The following is a 21,004-nucleotide window of genomic DNA, read 5'->3' as shown; positions in this document are numbered from 1 at the left end:
AGTAGAAGCAGGCTGTGCATACTGCTATATGCTGCGCTTTTTACAAGAAATTCATTTCAAAAAAAAAAAAAATGCTCTACTCACAGGTTTGCGAACATCAGGTAAGGTAATCCAGAGAGGAAACACTATGGGGAAAACAATCAGGAACGTGACTTGCTTGTGGGTATCGGAAGGCCAGGCCAGGCTGAGAGGCTGGTCCTCCTCGTCTTCACCCGTCTCTGTGGTCTGTTGTAGAAAGAGAGAGAGAGAGAAAATGAACAAAAAAGACAATAACATCTGCAGGCCACAAAGCAAGGAGAGAAGTTCCGGATCTCATTAGGAGTTTTCTTGGGTCATCTCAGCTGCTTCATCCATGTAATTTTTAGGTTTGTAAGAGAACCCCACCTTGTCATAGTCTGACTCCCAGGAACAAACAATGCATTGCTCAGCCATGAGAATTTAAGAACTGTCTTTCCCTTCCCTGAACACTCTCCAGCTTCTCACTTTCCTGAACTGATCCTTCAACTGGAGTGGACTCTGATCCATGAACTTAGGAGAAACCATACCTGCAGAGCAAAAGACCCCAATGCCAACTTTCTTCTCTCTTCTTAAGGAGAAAGCCACAGGATTCAGTATCCTTGGGAATACATTTTTTTTAATTAAAATAATTAAAAATCATTTTTTTAGAACACTGATTTGGAGTGGGCAAATGAAAGTAACCACAGAAATCAGTCGGTAACAATACTCAACTCCCTTCAGTGACCCTGGAATAGTTAAGTTCATGGATTATTGTGTGGTTGTGAGTTTCTAACCTGCTTAATCACCTCGTTAAATTCGAAACCATTTTATTTCCGGCCAAAGGCTTATTATGCAAACATATATATGCATTCACAGAGAAACAGAGTATGGAAGTAGAGGATGCTAAACCTGTGGGGGTCGAGCACACAGGGCTGCAGAGCCAGGGGGTAAACTTCAGAGTTTCTGACCTGGCAGCAAGCGGCCAGCGTATTATTCGCTGCCTGCTGAGGTCAGCAGCTTCTGAGGTCCCAGAGCTAGAAGGGACAGAAGGTGGATCAGGGCCTGGCAGGATGACCATTAGCCTGTCAGATGGGCCCTCCAAGCCTCCGAAACAGCACTGCAGACAGCATCAATCACTCCCTTCTCTGCTTGTTTAAAAATGAAAGTGCAGCAGCAGGACCAAGCGTCAGGTCTAAAAATATCAATAGGAACATTTCCATGGATGCTTCCTTTTGAGACCATATAAATAACCCACACAGGCTTCATACAGCTCCTGCCCTCCCCCCTGCCCCCCACCCATGGCTCTTGCTTCCAGCATCCTGTGCTATTTCAAGCAGCACTGAATCCCCCCAGCACTTCTCTCCCTAGGGAGGTGGTAAGTGGGCCAGGCTTGGGCAAGTTGTCTTAGAGGAAAAGGATAAGACTAGAGGCAGGGCTGGGTGTGAGGCCCGATTTGCTGCATGTTATGTTTCTTTTTTTTTTTTTTGTGGTACGCAGGCCTCTCACTGTTGTGGCCTCTCCCATTGCGGAGCACAGGCTCAGCGGCCATGGGCCAGCCGCTCCGTGGCATGTGGGATCTTCCCGGACCGGGGCACAAACCCGTGTCCCTTGCATCGGCAGGCGGACTCTCAACCATTGCGCCACCAGGAAAGCCCACGTTATGTTTATTATTTATAATTTACACCCTAGTACTGCCAAAAGGATTTGTAGTGGTTTACACAATCACCCCCACTTTCTCTCCAGAAGTTAAAATTAAAAAAAAATTATTAAAAAAAGCTAATCTTAAGCCATACTGAAAAAGGTTCTTTCTCTTTCATGGATGTCCTTGGCAGTGGGTGAACGAATTTTAAACACCAAATATGAGAGATATAAGAGGATTAGGGAATAAGGCAGAATTAGGAAGTCAGCACGATTTATTCAGGTTGTCTGCATCCTCATTAAATATACTTCTTATGCTCCCCATCCCTTTGCTATGCAATATGTTGGAAAAGAAGGAAGATCTAAAATCAGTAATCTACATTTCCACCTTAGGAAACTAGAAAAAGAAAAGCAAATTAAATCCAAAGTAAGCAGAAGAAAAGAAATAATAAACATTAGGGCAGAAATCAATAAAGTTCAACTAATCTATGACAAAGGAGGCAAGGATATACAATGGAGAAAAGACAGTCTCTTCAATACGGGGTGCTGGGAAAACTGGTCAGCTACATGTCAAAGAATGAAATTAGAACACTACCTAACACCATATGCGAAAATAAACTCAGAATGGATTAAAGACCTAAATGTAAGACCGGACACTATAAAACTCTTAGAGGAAAACAAAGGAAGAACACTCTTTGACATAAATCACAGCAAGATCTTTTTTGACCCACCTCCTAGAGTAATGGACATAAAAACAAAAATAAACAAATGGAACATAATGAAACTTACAATCTTTTGCACAGCAAAGGAAACCATAAACAATACGAAAAGACAACCCTAGAATGGGAGAAAATATTTGCAAATGAATCAATGGACAAAAGATTAATCTCCAAAATATATAAACAGCTCACGCAGCTCAATATTAAAAAAACAAACAACCCAATCAAAAAATGGGCAGGAGACCTAAACAGACATTTCTCCAAAGAAGACACACAGATGGCCAAGAAGCACATGAAAAGCTGCTCAACATCACTAATTATTAGAGAAACGCAAATCAAAACTACAATGAGGTATCACCTCACACCAGTTAGAATGGGCATCATCAGAAAATCTACAAACAACAAATGCTGGAGAGGGTGTGGAGAAAAGGGAACCCTCTTGCACTGTTGGTGGGAATGTAAATTGATACAGCCACTATGGAGAACAGTATGGAGGTTCCTTAAAAAACTAAAAATTGAATTACCATATGATCCAGCAATCCCACTACTGGGCATATACCCAGAGAAAACCATAATTCAAAAAGACACATGCACCCCAATGTTCATTGCAGCACTATTTACAATAGCCAGGACATGGAATCAACCTAAATGCCCATCGACAGACGGATGGATAAAGACGATGTGGTACATATATACAATGGAATATTACTCAGCCATAAAAGGGAACGAAATGGGGTCATTTGTAGAGATGTGGATGGACCTAGAGACTGTCATACAGAATGAAGCAAGTCAGAAAGAGAAAAACAAATATCATATATTAACGCATGTATGTGGAATCTAGAAAAATGGTACAGGTGAACCGGTTTTCAAGGCAAAAATAGAGACACAGATGTAGAGAACAAATGTATGCACACCAAGGGAGGAAAGCGGGGGTGGGGTGGTGGTGGGATGAATTGGGAGATTGGGATTGACATGTATACACTACTATGTATAAAATAGATAACTAATAAGAACCTGCTGTATAAAAAAAATGTTTGTGAGAAAAAAAATAAATCAGTGAAAGTGAAAACAGGAAGTCAACAGAGAAAGTCAACAAAACCAAAAGCTGTTTCCTTTGCTATGTAGTTCATGCGGGTTCATCCACTGCTTCTTTTACTTATCCCGAGGGCTCACATCCCTGACAGAAGCTTGGGCATGCTGCCCCTGGTTCCTCTTCTGGGCCAACTCATCGTCCTCCGAGAAGATGTAGCGGATGTAGAGAGTACCACTCCCTGCTGGGCTCACCAGCCTCCCAAGCTGTCAGTTGACTACATGAATAATCTCTGTGTAATCAGACCAGTGAAGATTAGGAGACAGGTGCATTTTAGCTGTTCCCTCCCAGATACGATCTTTCTTGTTTAATCCAAATGAATGACTTTCCCCTCCCCACCTGGTAGATGCCTCAGGAATAGGGAGGACCATGGGAGAGTTGAGAATTTGCAGTCTGCCTAATAAGTACCCTGTCTCATGCAAGGTAGGTGGTTTTATTCAGATAGAGGATGCCAGCACTTCCTTGAAGACCCATCAGGCTGATCTGATGAGCTCATCAAGGCTCCTCCCCCTTCCAGAGTTGACACTCCCCCCAGTCAGGTCCCCCACTGCCATCTGCAATCGAGCAACTCCTCTCTAAACTCTAAGCTAACCTTTTTCAGAGAAAAAACAAAAGCAACTCTTTATGACTCATATCATTTTAATGACACCAACAGATGGTGACATTTCATCAATAACCCTTGTGCTTATAACCTACGGATTAGCTCCTTTCTCAATCTGCCAAAGTCACCAGGCAGGCAGTACCCCTAGAATATAGCAGAAAATAATTGTCTGTTTAGATACATAAGCTCTAAACATACTACTGGTCCAACACAAACAATTAGCTCTATTGTACGGCTTCCAAAATCTGCATCTGAGGTTGCTGTTGCTAGGGCAGAAACGGACGAGGAGAAGAGATTGGGTCTCAGGCTGTACAAACAGTGCTCTCCGTGGGGACTTCACGGCCTCTTGGGGACAAATCTTGCTATAGAGAAGTACAGGAGCCCAGAACCCTTCGGAGGATTCTAGAGGTGCCTGGGGAGCAAGGTTGTCAGCATATTCAGGGGAAATTCTCTTTGTCTTTTTGCCAAGTGCAATCTCACTCTGGTTCAGTGGGCAACAGCTTGCAAGCTGGTTAGAGGGAAAAAATTCTGTTCGAAGTCTGGGGGCTCGATTTGCCTTTGCCCAAGCTGGGGCTGCTGGCATGCTCATTTGTCTCGGCCCCGGGAGAGGCTGGCCACTGATTTTCCAGCTTTTCCTGGAGTTGCGGCATCCTGGCTTTGACCTTGCAAAAATCCATCCTTACCTCCTAAAGCTTCTGCAGCACGTCTATAGAAAAAAAACAAGGCAAAATGATCCTGAAAAAATTCAAATGTCTCGTGATAGCTTAAGGTAGTTTGAGATCTACTGGGGTCTCCACAGAATCCCTAGAATTTTGTAAAACCAGGGTACCAATGACTGCTTTAGGGCCTTGTAATCTCTGACATGGAAAATCTGAGCCTAAGACGTAGAACTGTAAGTTTCCACATTCTGGTTGTCTGATCTTGAAGGAGTCAGTGCAGCCTGGTGGGAAGAGCAGGTGGTGGAGAATCAGGAATCCTGGCTGCCTTTCTCTGCTCGAGCTGGGATTCCTTGGGTGGTGACCATGACCATGACCACCTGCAAGTATTCACTGAGTTCTTTTTAGGTAGAAAGCATTGCACTAAGTTCTGGGACTCTTGATTTGAAGGAGACTTGGATTTCAAAGGGGAGACAGAACAAATGGCTCCAAAGAATTTATTCTTTATCTAGTTACGGGGATGCTGGCAACAGCTTCTGCGTGTTCTCTAGTATCTATTCTGCCTGTTATGGATTGAATTGTGTCTCCCCAAACTCATATTTTGAAGACCCAACCCCCAGGACCTTAGCTGTGACTGGAGATAGGGCCCTTAAAGAGGTGATTAAGTTAAAATGAGGACATTAGGGCGGGTCTTAACCCAATACGACTGGTGTCCTCATAAGAACAGGGTATTAGGACTCATGGAGAGACACCAGGGATGTGCATGCACGGAGGAAAGGCCGTGGGAGGACACAGCAAGAAGGCAGCCATCTGCAAGGAGAGGGGCCTCAGAGGAAAACAACCTGTAGGCCCCTTGATCTTGGATATCCAGCCTCCGGAACCGTGAGGAAATAAATTTCGGTGGTTTAAGCCACGCAGCCTGTGGTATTTTGTTATAGCAGCCCTAGCAACCTAATACACCGCCCTTGCGCTTTAGTGATAGAAGGCCTACTTTTGCCTGGGTCTGGAATAAAGACTATTTCTAGCCTTCCTTGTAACAAGGTGTGGTCATGGGATGAAGTTCTGGCCAATGAGATGGAATGGGAAGTATTCTCTGCAACTTCTGGGATGTATCTTTGAAGGGTGGAGGTGTATCCTTCCTCACTCCTTCCTCCTTCTGGCTGCCAGGAATGGGGACATTTTGGCCAGAGCTTGAACAGCTATCTTAGACCATGAGGTGGAGAAATAGTATAAAAGGATCTGACCTCTGACACCCATCAAGAGCCATTCTAGCTCCGGGCTGCCTAAAAAGACTTGGGAGAGACAGAAAATTCTATCTTGCTTAAGCTGTTGTTATCTTGGGGTTTTGGTTGCTCACAGTAGAACCTTATCCTGGCTGATCCAGTGTCCTCTTTAGGAGGAATCAAGGGAGAAAACTCTTTCACATCTCAGCACTGGGAAGAGTCAGGCTTCCTCCGAGAAACTGAGAAATCCGTGCATCAGGGAAACGATAATCTTTATTTTTTGGTACTGGGGAGTTCAGAGCCAAATCTGTAACCCTGTCCAGCAATCACAGCACTGGAATCTGCACTCACCTTACTCTAGTCTAACTCTCTTCCTTTCCTTTCCATCCTTTGCTGAATTTTCTCAAACTAGTCATTTTATCCTCTTACATCAGATGTATTTTTGCAAGCAGCCTCGAATCTTTGTGAAGGTGGGGCAGACCTAAAAATAAAACTCTGCAGTGGTCCAACAGAATTTTGGGGATAACTTTATGAGTGAGAGAGAGGAAAGATGTTACTGTACGTGACAACACATGACAAATGGACAACTACCTTCTTGGATTCATTATCAATACTGAAGGTTGGAATCTGGAGGTCTGGCTATCAGAACACCTACAGATAGAAGAGAACAGTTCCAGGGGGCAGTAAGCACCTATTGGGAGGTCTCTGGAGCAATCAACTCATTTTTATTTTCCTTTATCTAGTGAATGGGAGGAGTGACAGCAGCCCGTCCATTTGTGGCCTAGCATTATGAGAATTGGTTCAGCTTCTTTGCACATGCATCTTGTTGGTTTTTTTTGGTTGTTGTTTTGTTTTTTTGTTTGGTACGCGGGCCTCTCACTGTTGTGGCCTCTCCCGTTGCAGAGCACAGGCTCTGGACGCGCAGGCTCAGCAGCCATGGCTCACAGGCCCAGCCACTCCGTGGCATGTGGGATCTTCCCAGACCGGGGCACGAACCCGCGTCCCCTGCATCAGCAGGTGGACTCTCAACCACTGCGCCACCAGGGAAGCCCTGCACGTGCATCTTATGCTATTTCCACTTGTGCCTCGTCTGGATGGTTTGCCCCAGAATAAGTGTCAGGTTCCCATTGGAGGGGCTTGAGTTGGATTTATTAGTCCAGAAGTTGCCTCTCCAGCCAGAAAAATATTTCTTGGAGGCAACTCAATTTCTTATTCTTGTCTGTGAAGGGCACTGTGCAAGATTCCTGCGTGAAGGTGAGCCCACTTTAATGCAATCTCTGTTGTCAGAGAATTAAAATGAACACCCAGGAGGCAGCTGAAAATAGGCCATCCCTGAGTTCAGTTTTATTGATTGGTAATAACATCTCATCTCCAGTTCACAAGGAGCAAAGCTCAGAGGATCGCTTGCACCTGCCTAGCTCTCAACTCGGTGGGGTTTGATTCTTCTTTAACCCCCTCAAAAGGACCAGTCAGTTCAGCACTCAGGAAAGCCACCTCTTCCCACTGGAGAGTCCCTTCAGTGTGGCATGATGCTGGATAAAATGCAATGCCAGTACTTAGGTATCTCTGTAAAAATATAATTCATTTATGCTAAAATATTGGGCCAGGGTCAAACTGGGGGAAGGTGAAGATTTCAAGTGATTTGGACTTCTACTTAAAAAGAATGGTTCCTAGTATATTTGTTGCTGTTGCTGTTTCTACAATTTATATCTGTAGAAAAAAAGAATCAGTTTTACCTCCACATTGTTCAGTCACACAGATGCCCACACGAATGAGCAAATGGGGCAAAGCTCATGGAGTGCAGTGCGTGCTATGAATCCCCAAGAAGACCCCGAAGCGCTCGGAGTGGGAAGAGACATCCATAAAAACATTCACCGAGCCTGAGATATGAGGCTGGGTGGGTGCATCAAGAATACTGAAACTGTCACCCTCAACAAAAGCCACTAATAAAACACGTGAAAGGGCTTCCCTGGTGGCGCAGTGGTTGAGAGTCCGCCTGCCGATGCAGGGGACACGGGTTCGTGCCCCGGTCCGGGAAGATCCCACATGCCGCGGAGCGGCTGGGCCCGTGAGCCATGGCCGCTGGGCCTGCGCGTCCGGAGCCTGTGCTCCGCAACGGGAAAGGCCACAACAGTGAGAGGCCCGCGTACCGCAAAAAAACCCAAACAAACAAACAAAAAACCACGTGAAATATGTAGGCTATGTGGGAGGTGTTCATCTGTAGACTGGGGATAGTAACTCTCAGGCAGTCTCAGGATGCACAGTACCTGGGAGAGACCAGGGGATCAGCACATGTTAACCTTCTTCCCTTCTGCCATTAATCTCATCTCTGCCACTAGCTAGCTATGTGACCCCAGGCAAATCAACGGAAATGCTGGAATAGCAGAAGAACACATACGTGTCACCTGTAAGGCATCTGGACCTGGTGCACCTCACCCCCTTTTAGGCCCCCAAAGTCCTTACAAACCTTGTCATTGTGAAGCAGAGCTTCTTTGTCCCCTGCAATGTTTTAATGTGGGACCACCTTCCTGTCCAAGAACTTGTCATTCATTTTATCATTTGGACACTGAATGATCTTGAAAGACAAGCTGCAATCATATAGACCTCTGCAATCATCTAGTGTAGGAACTTTAGGGCCCCAGAATTTCAGAGCTGGAGGGGTCCTGGGTCATTGAGCGCCGCCCCCTCCCAATTGAGGACCCTAAGATGAAGGGATATGCTGAAGGAAGGTCACAGTGCCAGGCTCATTTCACTCCCAACCCAAGGCTCTTCCAAAATACCACATGTCCTCCCCTCCTCACTCCTATAAAGTAGGTATGAATGTGCTTTATGTCCAATTACACTAGGTTTTCCAGCTTTTTGTAATAAATCAAATCTACTAAAACAAAAATGTTAGCTATGGCAAACACTAAGAACATAATTGACATAATTTTGGTTGATTTTCTTGAGTCTAGAACTAATGTCTGGTGGTTTGGATGCCCCACGTTCTTGCAAAAGCTGATCAGAAACATCTGATTCTTGGATGCACTCTTCCTTTTCTTGAGTCTGCTATGGATGGAATATCTGCGTCTCTCCAAAATTCATATGATGAAATCCTAACCCCCAAGGTGATGGTATCAAGAGGTGGGGTCTTTGGGAGGTGATTAGGTCAGGGTGGCAGAGTCCTCAGGATTGGGATTAGTGTCCTTATATATAACTGGGAAGCTAGCTTGCCCCTTCTGCCATATGAGGACACAGTGACTAAATGTCCGTCTATGAACCAGGAAAAAGGCTGTCACCAGACAATTGATCTTGGGCTTCCGAGCCTCCAAATTTATGAGAAATAAGTTTCTGTTAATAGGCCATGTAGTCTATGGTATTTTTGTTATACCATCCAGGGCAGCTTTGAAGGGGAAATGAAGGGCAGATCTGGGAGTGGGTGGGGAAGGAGCCATGGTGATACTCTCTTCCCTCCTCTATCTCTTTGGGTGATATCTCCAAGGAGCCAGGTACAAATTTAAAAATGAAATGTGGGTACTGATAAGATATCAAAGAATGTCAGGACTTCAAATACAGGTGAAAAACAAAGACTTGTTCTTTAGCATCTCTATCCAAGAAAAAAGTGCAGAAATTTAGCCCAGGTTTGAAGTAGGAGGAGGTGACAATTAAGTACACCATAATGAGGGCTCGAATTAACCCAGAACATGACACATGGTTCCTACATACTACCAAGATGACTCTACTGGAGCCAAAAGGAATCATAACACTCAGGCTTTGAGTCAAATTCTGTCTCCTCTCCCTAACACCATACACAAAAATAAGCTCAAAATGGATTAAAGTCCTAAATGTAAGGCCAGAAACTATCAAACTCTTAGAGGAAAACATAGGCAGAACATTCTATGACATAAATCACAGCAAGATCCTTTTTGACCCACCTCCTAAAGAAATGGAAATAAAAACAAAAATAAACAAATGGGACCTAATGAAACTTCAAAGCTTTTGCACAGCAAAGGAAACCATAAACAAAACCAAAAGACAACCCTCAGAATGGGAGAAAATAGTTGCAAATGAAGCAACTGACAAAGGATTAATTTTCAAAATTTATAAGCAGCTCAATAACAAAAAAACAAACAACCCAATCCAAAAATGGGCAGAAGACTTAAATAGACATTTCTCCAAAGAAGATACACAGACTGCCAACAAACACATGAAAGAATGCTCAACATCATTAATCATTAGGGAAATGCAAACCAAAACTACAATGAGATATCATCTCACACCAGTCAGAATGGCCATCATTAAAAAATCTAGAAACAATAAATGCTGGAGAGGGTGTGGAGAAAAGGGAACACTCTTGCACTGCTGGTGGGAATGTGAATTGGTACAGCCATTATTGAGAACAGTATGGAGGTTCCTTAAAAAACTACAAATAGAACTACCATATGACCCAGCAATCCCACTACTGGGCATATACCCTGAGCAAACCAAAATTCAAAAAGAGTCATGTACCAAAATGTTCATTGCATCTCTATTTACAATAGCCCGGAGATGGAAACAACCTAAGTGCCCACCATCAGATGAATGGATAAAGAAGATGTGGCACATATATACAATGGAATATTACTCAGCCATAAAAAGAAACGAAATTGAGCTATTGTAATGAGGTGGATGGACCTAGAGTCTGTCATACAGAGTGAAGTAAGTCAGAAAGAGAAAGACAAATACCATATGCTAACACATATATGTGAAATTTAAGGAAAAAAATGTCATGAAGAACCTAGGGGTAAGACAGGAATAAAGACACAGACCTACTGGAGAATGGACTTGAGGATATGGGGAGGGGGAAGGGTGAGCTGTGACAAAGCAAGAGAGAGGCATGGACATATATACACTAACAAATGTAAGGTAGATAGCTAGTGGGAAGCAGCCACATAGCACAGGGATATCGGCTCGGTGCTTTGTGACCGCCTGGAGGGGTGGGATAGGGAGGGTGGGAGGGAGGGAGATGCAAGAGATATGGGAACATATGTATATGTATAACTGATTCACTTTGTTATAAAGCAGAAACTAACACACCATTGTAAAGCAATTATACCCCAATAAAGATGTTAAAAAAAAAATAAGCCATGTAGTCTATGGTGTTTTTGTTATACCATCCAGGGCAGCTTTGAAGGAGAAATGAAGGGCAGATCTGGGCATGGGTGGGGAAGGAGCCATGGTGATACTCTCTTCCTTCTTCTATCTCCTTGGGTGATACCTCCAAGGAGCCAGGTACAAATTTAAAAATGAAATGTGGGTATTGATAAGATATCAAAGAATGTCAGGACTTCAAATACAGGTGAAAAAGAAAGACTTGCTCTTTAGCATCTCTATCCAAGAAAAAAGTGCAGAAATTTAGCCCAGGTTTGAAGTAGGAGGAGGTGACAATCAAGTACACCATAATGAGGGCTCGAGATTTTATGTGCATTTCATTGCTTGATGTCACCCCTGATTCCCATAACTGTGGATAATCCTGTATTGGCTACTTCTAAAATGAGTATCTAGGGGACATTGGAGGAGATGGATTAAGCCCTTTACAAGGTTAACTCCAGCAAGAAATGAAATAGGAGGTGGGTTATTTCCAGACTCCAGCATTCCGTGTTCAAAGGCCAGTGGAACCTCAGGGGAAGAATATGCACAAAAGAACAGCATCGTCTTGTAACAGGGATGATCTGCTTCTCCTCTTGCCTTCGTCCTCTTTCATTATTGAAGCATTAAAAATACTCTCCTTGACAAAGGTGGCATGTTTTACTTTTCCAGTTAGGTTTCCTTGGGAACTGACGAGAAGGTGTGCGCACCTGTACAAAGCGTACGTGGGAGGCTCCTAGAGAGAGACGAAATCTTGAACGTGCCTCACCTAATGAAGGGATTGCTGGAGAAGGGACTAAAAGACGAAGAAGACCCTACTTCTGCTCCAGAACGTTCTTTTACAATGTGACTGCTGTTACAGCATTAACTGAGACAGTCCAGGAAAAGCACCTAGAACTGCGCTTGGGACAGAGTAAACAGTCAATAAACATTAGTTATTATTATTATTTTTAACAAATAGTTAGGAGAAGAATTTCTTCAAAGATATCCAGGAGAGAGAAGTTTAACTAGGTGACTTATGATACTTCCAAGCAATAAAATTCTGTAATTCAATTTTTTTCATGTGAAAGTGGAAACTGCAATAATTGTGTTCCCCATCTATCCATTCATCCAACATTCACTGAGCATTCATGGACTACTGTGATGTCAACAATCTAATTTACTTTCCACTTTGGTAAGAGGAATAAACAGAAGGCCTTTGTAAATATATTCCATAGCCCTAAGGAGAAAATGCTCTTTTATTTCAGTAGGTGGGCTGTAAGTAGACTTTCTATCTGAAACAAAGCTTCCAAGCAGACTCATAATATTGTGATACCTTGACTCTGTCTTTTGAGCAGAGCTAAAAACAACACACGAGTTGGAGCTCTCAAAAATGCACAGTCACACTTTAATACAGTGAAAGGCTCTGAAACCAACATGTGTTTGGCAAGTAGAAGGTGCCTTCCAAGAAACATTCCATGGAGTGCTTTACTACAACGGAAATCTATTCAAAAAGGAGACTTTTTAAAAAGAAAATATCCATATGGTCAGCGTATTAGTCTGCTTGGGCTGCCATAACAAAACACCATAGACTGGGTGGCTTGAGCAGTAGGCATTTATTATAAACTCCCACCATAAGTGTCAGCTGGCTCAGGGACAGTAAGTGGTTTTCATCTCATCTCCATTTTTTTCCCTAAAGTGGTTGGCCAATTAGTGGGGTCAACATACCAGCAGCCTTCATTTTGTCTATTACAGAGCTAGAACATTGTGCTTGAAATTCAAAATATCGATCCATAAAAATCTCATTACTAGGTTGTGGATCATTTTGTCTTACAGACCCAAAGACCTATACTCAAAACGTCTGAGTGAAAACGAATTTTTGGGACCCCAGAGCTATCGTTCAGGACTTGCCAAACAAGGTGTGTATGAGTCATTTTGAGTGCAAACTCAGAGTTCTGGGATGGGTCAGCTAAGGGCTCTAGGGACAACTTCATTTGCCACTTGCCTTTCCTCTTTTAAAAGGGAATAAAACCAGGAGAGCCAGGAAGAAAAACTGTTAGACACAATGATGGAAGACCAGAGTCTTGTTTGGAAAAATTCAGTTACTCAACTCTAAGATGAATCCTTACCAACTATTATGGACAGAGTGTGTCCCTCCAAAATTCATATGCTGAAGCCCTAACCCTCAGTGTGGGTGTATTTGGAGATGGGGCTTCTAAGGAAGTAATTAAGGTTAAATGACATCATAAGAGTAAGCCCCTGGTCTGACAGGATTAGTGTCCTTGTGAGAACAGACACCAGAGAGCACTCCCCTGCTCCTTTCTCTCTCCACCCACACCCTTTTGTGTAGGAAAGGCTCTGTGAGGACAGAGAGAGAAGACAACCAACTGCAAGCCAGAAGGAGAGCACTTGCCTGAAACTGAATTGGCCGAAACCTTGATCTTAGACTTCCAGCTTCCAGGACTGTAAGCAAATAAATTTCTGTTGTTTAAACTACCTGTGATTTTTTTGTTACGGGAGCCCGAGTGGACTTCTACACACTGTCCCTATGGATATTTATCTTTTAAAAATACCTTATTTTTGAAACCTTTTGTTTTTTGGCTTTGAAAATAAAATGTTCACTTGCTCTAATTTATTTTTAAATCACCCTTTCACTCATTCTTTACCTAGTCTTTGAGAAATCTCTTTATTTTTGTTCTCTGAGTTTCTCAATGTCTTTGCCCTTGCATTATTTACCAATATCCTTCATCTCTCAACTCCGTTTTTACCTCTGTGCTTCTATCACTTATCCCTTTCCAAGAGATAAGTCAAGAAGAGGTCAGTCAAAAAGCATCTCTTTTTGGAAGGCAGCACCATCTGAGACATCTGTATTGCCTTCTGTGTGGACATCCTGAACCAACAGAGCTAACATTTATGTAGCACACAGATTTTTTAAAAAGTGATTAATCTCTGCCTGTCTAGCAGTAGGAAATAATTCCCCCCCTTAAAATACCATCTTATGGTTTGTTTTACATATAGATGGAAAAAAATCTAGCATCAAGAACTTAGCATATTAAATACAAAATGATGAGGTTTCACTCAGCAGTGGCAACTTGAAAAAACTTCATCTGCTTCTCCATGACTTTGAATTGAAACCAAGATTTCAAAATATTTTGCTGTGAGTGATGAAGCTGTCTGGACCTAAGTTCTCCAAGAAGCCAAGAAACCATTTTATATTAATGTAAAACGGCTTTTGGAGAGTCTGGTGAAATGCAATTACTTTCCTTCACTTTGCATTTTGCCCAAATAATTCTGAGGTGCAACCTACGGACAAGATGGATTTCTTTCTGTATTGCTATTTTAAACTGGTTTTTGTATAGTTTTCATGGGCTTCGTAAATCCTGCTGATACAAATCGTAAAAGATTCGTCAACATAAAAGCTACATTTCAAAAGCCATTCTCATCATTTTATCATCAACTGGATTACAATTACTCATAGGAACAGTAATATTAATGTTGGTATTTTTTTCAGGGTGTCAATGGAGTTTTTTCTTTTTATTAATAGGCAGCTCTTAATGTATCTTATGTGAATAATTAATAGACTTTCTTCAAACTACTTCAGAAAGCACAATGACAAATGGTGTTATTAACAGTAAGATTCTAAGTGAAGTTATGATTCTCTGTCAATATTCAAATTTAGGCAGAAACCCAAGAGTCAGATCTATCTATTTCATTTTCAAGTGTGGTCAGAAGGCCTCTGAGTGCATTTTAAGCAGTTGGTAAATATTGTACAGGTCATCAGATATAGAAACTAGATCTCAACTTTTCCTTAAAAACATATATGTATAGATTGAAAGGAAAAAATGTTATCTCCTCCAGAAATGGAACCCATGTACTAAGGCCTGGTAGTTACAAAACACTGTAATTTTTGCTTTTTTCTATAGTTTGTATTAGCTTTTCTCAGATACTAATAAGTTTCTTGGCTTGGACCTTGCAAACTCCAGTCTGATGAAGAATCTTTGGATATTCTTTTTCTTTCACAAGAGAAAGGCCTTGCCCTCTCTCCCCAGTACTGCCCTTGTGCTCTGGCTGTGTCAGACACAGAGATCCAGCCCCACTTTCCACTATATTCTACTTTCCTCCATTTCTTGAGTGCCAGAATCCTCTTATTATGCTTCACCAATGTTCCAAGAGATTGAATAATCTCATCAATAGTGGGAAATTCGGTCCTTAGCTGTTTTTAAACTTTCAAAATGGTGGATCTGGCTATTTCACCTTAATCATTTAGAAGAGATACTTGCTCTCTGAATAACAGGAAGATCTGAGGTTCGAAAGGCCTTTATTAAAACTTACTACTGCTAAGAAAGTAAATGTTTACTAACTAAAGGTAATATTTTAGGAAGAAAGACATCATATGGATTCTAGGTCCCATCTGCTTGGATAATCTTGGAAATATTATCAGAGCTAATGTTTTGGACCAATGTTTATTATGAAGTCTTTCTACGGAGCTCTAAATCATCGCTATAACTTTAAATGACAACAATAATCTAAAACAAACCGCTGTCTTTGACAACAGCGCTTTTTTACCACCCTCAGGGATGCACATTTAATAGTAGAGAAATACCTTTGTGCATTTTATTTTATTTTTCTTAAGAGAAATCTAAGCTTACAATCACACCCATCATCTTTCCCTACTCATCCTTTACTTAGTCACATAATACCCAAATATTTTTATCAGCACTATGAGAGCAGATCTTAAAAACCATACTGAGTTTAGGTGAGGACGAATGCTAGACTGGGGAGAAATAAGTCAGGGTTGAAATCCCAAAGGGAGAAAGGAAGGGCTTAATATAGCAAGATGATATTTAAGTTGTAAAGTGAGAAAAAAAGAAAAAAGTCTGCATTTTATACATTTTCTATCATCTATCTATCTATCAGTACATGTATGTTTGTGTGAGTATATGTGTGTGTGTGTGTGCGTGTGTGTGTATATACACACACACACACGCACATACATATTCTTTTTTCTAGGAATGTGTTTATCTTAAATAAGTCTGTTTGCCCACTGGTGCATCTGGGCAACTCTTAACCAAAGCAAAGACAATCTGGATTTCCCTAAGGACAGAGAGAAGTCTCAGAGGTGAAATGAAATAAAAGCTGCAACATATAAAAAGCATAATACAAGAAAAAATTTAGATTTTCAGATTTCAGAATCTAAGAACTTTGCAAGGCATTTCCCCTCCTACCCTTTCACTGTGCGTGTGTATGTAAAGAGTTTGGATGTGTCGTGTCTGGAGGCTGGTGACGCAGCAAGGCAGGCAGCTTCCCTGAGCAAGCCGGCCACGTGCAATCACCTGGCTGTTGTCTAGACTGGCAAAATTAAAATGTAAGAAAATGCTGGGTTCTGAGTGGGAGAGAATATATCTTAGAATTGTTTTTCAAACCTGGATAAATTTCCAACATTGAAAATTCAGAAGGTTGGTAAATTCTCACTGACAGCTCAAATCAGTTCTGTTAGAATTGACAGCATTTTGTTAGCAGGTATTGGGAGAAGATAATTAGCACTAAGCTGTTCGAAAAGTCAAATTATTTCTTGGTTCCACAAAATATACAAATGAAGCAGAAAACCTCCTGCAAAGGGGCTTCCTTGGTAAGAGAATATTTTAAAATGCTCTTCATTGCCAGCGCAAAGTCTGGACAGAAGGAAGGTCTCAGAGCTGAGGTGTCAGTGTAAAATTAGTTCATTGGTAAAGAGGGTTTTGAAAACAGCAGGTTAATTACACGAGACAGGTTAAACTCTCAGGAGAGTATCAGCAGTGAGTGTGTGGTGTGTGGGGCTCATCATTTCCATTAATAAAGTCGAGATGCACACCTCATTCCTCCTGGAGCCTGATAAAAATACAACTGAGAAAGAAAGAAAACCAACACAATAAAAAGGCATTGAATCCTTTCTGTGAAGTTGTGCTTTGGGTGGCCTGAGTGCCCTGATTTCACACCTTTTTTTCTGACTCTGGAATCACAGCCTTAATTTACTGTGTTACCCAGTTTTTCCAGCCTTGAAACTCAAGTATCACCCACAACTGCTTTTTCTTGTTCATGCTCTGTGACCAATTTATTACCAAAGGGTCTCAATTCTGCCTCAGAAACAGCTCTCACATCCAGCCACTGTCACCCCTGCCACAGCCAATACTTGGTCTGAGGCCTTGTCATCTGGGCTACCTAACAGCCATTTTTAAACAGTTTTACTAAGTACTGCTAATAATAGCAAACACCTATGCAGTGCTTACCATGTGCCAAGAACTGTTATACGAGCTTTTGAGTCTCACAATAATGCTATGAAATAGGTTACTATTCCTGTTTCAGAGAGAAGGAAGATGAGAACAGAGAGGTTAAGTAACTTGTCCAAAGTCACACAGCTGGTAAGTGGCAGATCTGGGATTTGAACTCTGTCTTCAATTTGTGGTCTGTCTTCAGAGACTCTACTATTAAAGGACTAACGCATACTTCTTCTACTCTTAAAGGACTAATGCATACTGTTTCTGTTTTAATTTAACCCATTATTATTTTTAGTTGTTGCATTTTTTTTGGAATAGGTAAAACAGTTAACTCATTCAAAATTCAAAAGCTACAGGAGGCTACATACTGAAAGACGTGTGCAGAAGGCTACCTCCCACCCTGGTTCCCTACCACAGGCCCCTGTCCTGCAAGTACTCAGCATGACCAGTTTCTTCAATAGCATCCAAAGCAAATGTTTATATGTTATTTTCCTCCTTTTTTTTCTCTTACATAGAAAGAGTATATTGGATGTAATTTGGCACATTGCCTTTCCCACTTAACAACATATATTGAAGATCATTCCATATAAGTGCATGAAGAGCTTCCGCATTATTTTTTTCTTTTTTCTTTTTTTTGGAAAGACTGCAGATGGTTGAAATGAGGGGTGGGCAAACTTTTCCTGTGAAGGTCCAGATAGTAAATATTTTAGGCTTTATGGGCTTTACGGTCTCTGTCACATATGCTACTGCTGCCTTGTTTTTTTTTTTTAAACCTTCAAGAATATAAAAACATCCTTATCTGATAGGTTGTACAAAAAAAGGCTGCAGGCCGGATTTGGCCACAGATCATAGTTTGCTGATCTTTGAACCGAACAGGCTCTTACCTCTCTGCCCTGCATCCTGTCCTCCCTCACTCTGGCCCCTTCTTGACCATTCAGAAAGAGCTCTCTTCTTACCACATAAATCCAAAGCTGCCACTGCTCCCTTTAAAGCCTCTACGCCTCTCCACTCCCAGCAGGTGGAGGTCCAGACTGCTGAGCGGTGCCTACAATGCCCTTCATGATCCCTGTGCCTCTCTCCTCCCCTCCCCTCCCTGTCTACTGCTCTGGTCCAGGCCACTATCAGCTCTGCCTCAACTCCTGCAGCGACCTCTTTGCCCCACTACTACTACACGATCTCTTGCCACAAATCCACTCTCTACACCCCAGTGCAGTCCCTTGGATCGTTTACAAGTGCAAATCACATCTGGGAACCTCTGATAGCTTGCTGCTGCCCTAGAATGAAGTCAACTTCTGTATCATGGTCTACAAGGCAGGCCAGCTCCACTCGGCCCTCCTGTCAGACCTCACTGCCACCATCATGCCTCCCTCCACTCCCCACTCTCCAGCCACAGTGACTTTTCCGTTCCTCAAACAAGCCGAGCTCATCTCTGCCTCTGTGGGTGCTGTTCCCTTGACTGACCTGTTTTTAAAGTTCAGCCTCCGTTGAAATGACGCTTCCTTAGTGAAGCTTTCCCTCACCTTCCAACCTAAAAGGGCCCCTCCACTGAGTCACCAGGCTTTATTTTCTTCATGGTCCTATGGCTGTCTATAATTATACCTTGGTTTACATTAGCAGGCTCTCTGCTCTGCTAGGATGGGTGGGCATCTCTGGGGCCCAGCACATTGCCTGACACACATTAGATGAACACTGAAAATTTTCTGATTCAACAATGGAAGAATTTCAGCCCAATTTACTTTTCCTAGTGGATTTCTCCCCACTCCTCACCTTATATTTGTCTTCAGTTCCCCTGGCTTTCTCAACCAATCACTACACAGGAATCTCCCTCCTAAGCGAACATGTCATCTCGGTCATCTCCTCCTTCTTTGAGTGACAAACTCCTACTTACCTATCAATACCCAGCTCAAATGTTACCTCTTCTCTTAAGTTTTTACACTTTCCCTTGCCAGGGTCAATTTCTTCCTCTGGAAGTCTCCCAGAGCACTTTGTATAGACCTCCCTGATCACACTGGGCCATAATGATTTCCCTACCATAGATGTTTATTTATTTACTTATCATACCCTGAATACTCTCAAATTTATATATATATATATTTTTATATATATATATATATATATGTTTCATTTTCATTTTATCTACAATAAGCATTTTACCTATAGGGAAAGGACACTTTGGAGGCTGTTTATATAAGTAGGTATGAACATATAATAATATAAATAACATCATTTAGCTCTGTGCTATATGCTTTACGTATATTATCTCATTTAACTCTCCTAATATCCCTAATGAGGCAGGTACTATGGCTCTCTGTACTTTGCAGATAAGGAAACTAAAGCGAGGTTGGGTAACTCGCTCCTGGTGGATCTGGAATTCACTGCCAGGCTGTCTTGCAGGCAGCTGGTAGCCTGGCTCTTTGAAGGTCTGTGTGCCCTTGAGCTCTCAGTGTAACAGGATGGTGCCCAAATCTGCCCTCTTACCCTGCGTGAGACCCGGGGACACAGCTCTGCTCAGAGAGGGGTCAGTTGGGACTCTGTCACTCCCCTGCAGCAAGGTGCCCCGTGTGGGGGACACAGATGTCCCTCTGCCAGCCAGATGGAGAGGCACGATGATGAGGCTGCCCTCTGCACACCTGTGACTGCGTCATCCCCAAGGGCAGCCAGGTATCCTTGGGGCCTGCTTCCTGCTGCCACATGCTGCTTATCCATGTGGACATAAGCTGCTCTGCCAGCTCACCCTTGAGCTAATACGAAGGGACCGAAGGGCTCTGGGCAGGAGGGTGGGAGCCTAGAAGGCAGAGGAGACAAGGGCAGAAGGAGCTGCCATTTCTCTATCTTTTCCTTTAGCCATTTCTCCCCCTCTGCCCCAGCTTTACTGAGGTATGATTGACAAATAAAAATTCTATCTATTTAAGGTATACAACGTGATGATTTGATATACGTACACCTTCTGAAAAGCACAGCAAAGGAAACAACAAATGAAAAGGCAACCTATGGAATGGGAGAAAATATTTGCAAATCATATACCTGATAAGGAGTTAATACCCAAAATATATAAGGAACTCAAACAACTCAATAGCAAACAATGAATAACCTGATGAAAAAATGGGCAAAGGGATTTCCCTGGTGGTCCAGTGGTTAAGAATCTGCCTTCCAATGCAGGGGACACGGGTTGGATCCCTGGTCAGGGAACTAAGCTCCCACATGCCGCGGGGCAACTAAGACCATGCACCGCAACTACTGAGCCCATGCGGCACAACTAGAGAGCCCACGCACCATAACAAAGATCCCTCGTGCCCCTACTAAGATCTGATGCAGCCAAATAAACACATAAACAAATAAATAAATATTTTTTTTAAAAACCGGCAAAGGACCTGAATAGATATTTTTCCAAACAAGATGTACAAATGGCCAACAGGTATATGAAAAGGTGCTTGACATCTTTATCCTTTCCTTTAAACAAAGAAACTTTCCTTGCACCTTTCTTCAGGGAATAAAGGCAACAGGCAACAATGAGCAAGTGTTTGTCTGAGACATACAGACTTCCTCTGTTGCAGAGGGTATCCCGGTGTAAAGGAGAAGAGAGTGCTGGAATGGATTTGCTGTGGTCTGGCTTCATTATCGCTCATCAGGAAAATTCTGCCTAGAGAAGTGGGTCACAAACTTGAGGGGAATGCTACTCAAAGTGTGGTTCTCGTACCAGCAGCATCAGAATCACCTTGGAGCTCAGGAGAATTGCAGACT

The 21,004-nt window shown here is 42.5% G+C and overlaps 2 protein-coding genes across 3 annotated transcripts in view; one reads left to right on the top strand and one right to left on the bottom strand.

Annotated features, from left to right (window-relative positions):
- ACER2 (alkaline ceramidase 2) overlaps positions 1–13,490 on the top strand; it is a 109,885-nt gene extending 96,395 nt beyond the window's left edge. Inside the window, exons 7-8 of the transcript XR_012332489.1 lie at positions 12,846–12,928; positions 13,360–13,490. The gene's annotated coding sequence lies outside the window, so the exon portion shown is untranslated. The remainder of the gene's footprint in view (positions 1–12,845; positions 12,929–13,359) is intronic.
- Positions 1–21,004, bottom strand: part of SLC24A2 (solute carrier family 24 member 2) — a 237,159-nt gene that overhangs the window by 25,652 nt on the left and 190,503 nt on the right. For both annotated transcript variants that reach the window (XM_019934886.3, XM_019934887.3), the window contains one exon: positions 85–216. In XM_019934886.3, coding sequence (XP_019790445.1) covers positions 85–216 — 132 coding nt within the window. The remainder of the gene's footprint in view (positions 1–84; positions 217–21,004) is intronic.

The sequence above is a fragment of the Tursiops truncatus genome, chromosome 6 (assembly GCF_011762595.2).
Source record: "Tursiops truncatus isolate mTurTru1 chromosome 6, mTurTru1.mat.Y, whole genome shotgun sequence".
In the NCBI taxonomy this organism is placed as follows: domain Eukaryota; kingdom Metazoa; phylum Chordata; class Mammalia; order Artiodactyla; family Delphinidae; genus Tursiops; species Tursiops truncatus.
This window is presented reverse-complemented; position numbering and strand designations above follow the sequence as displayed.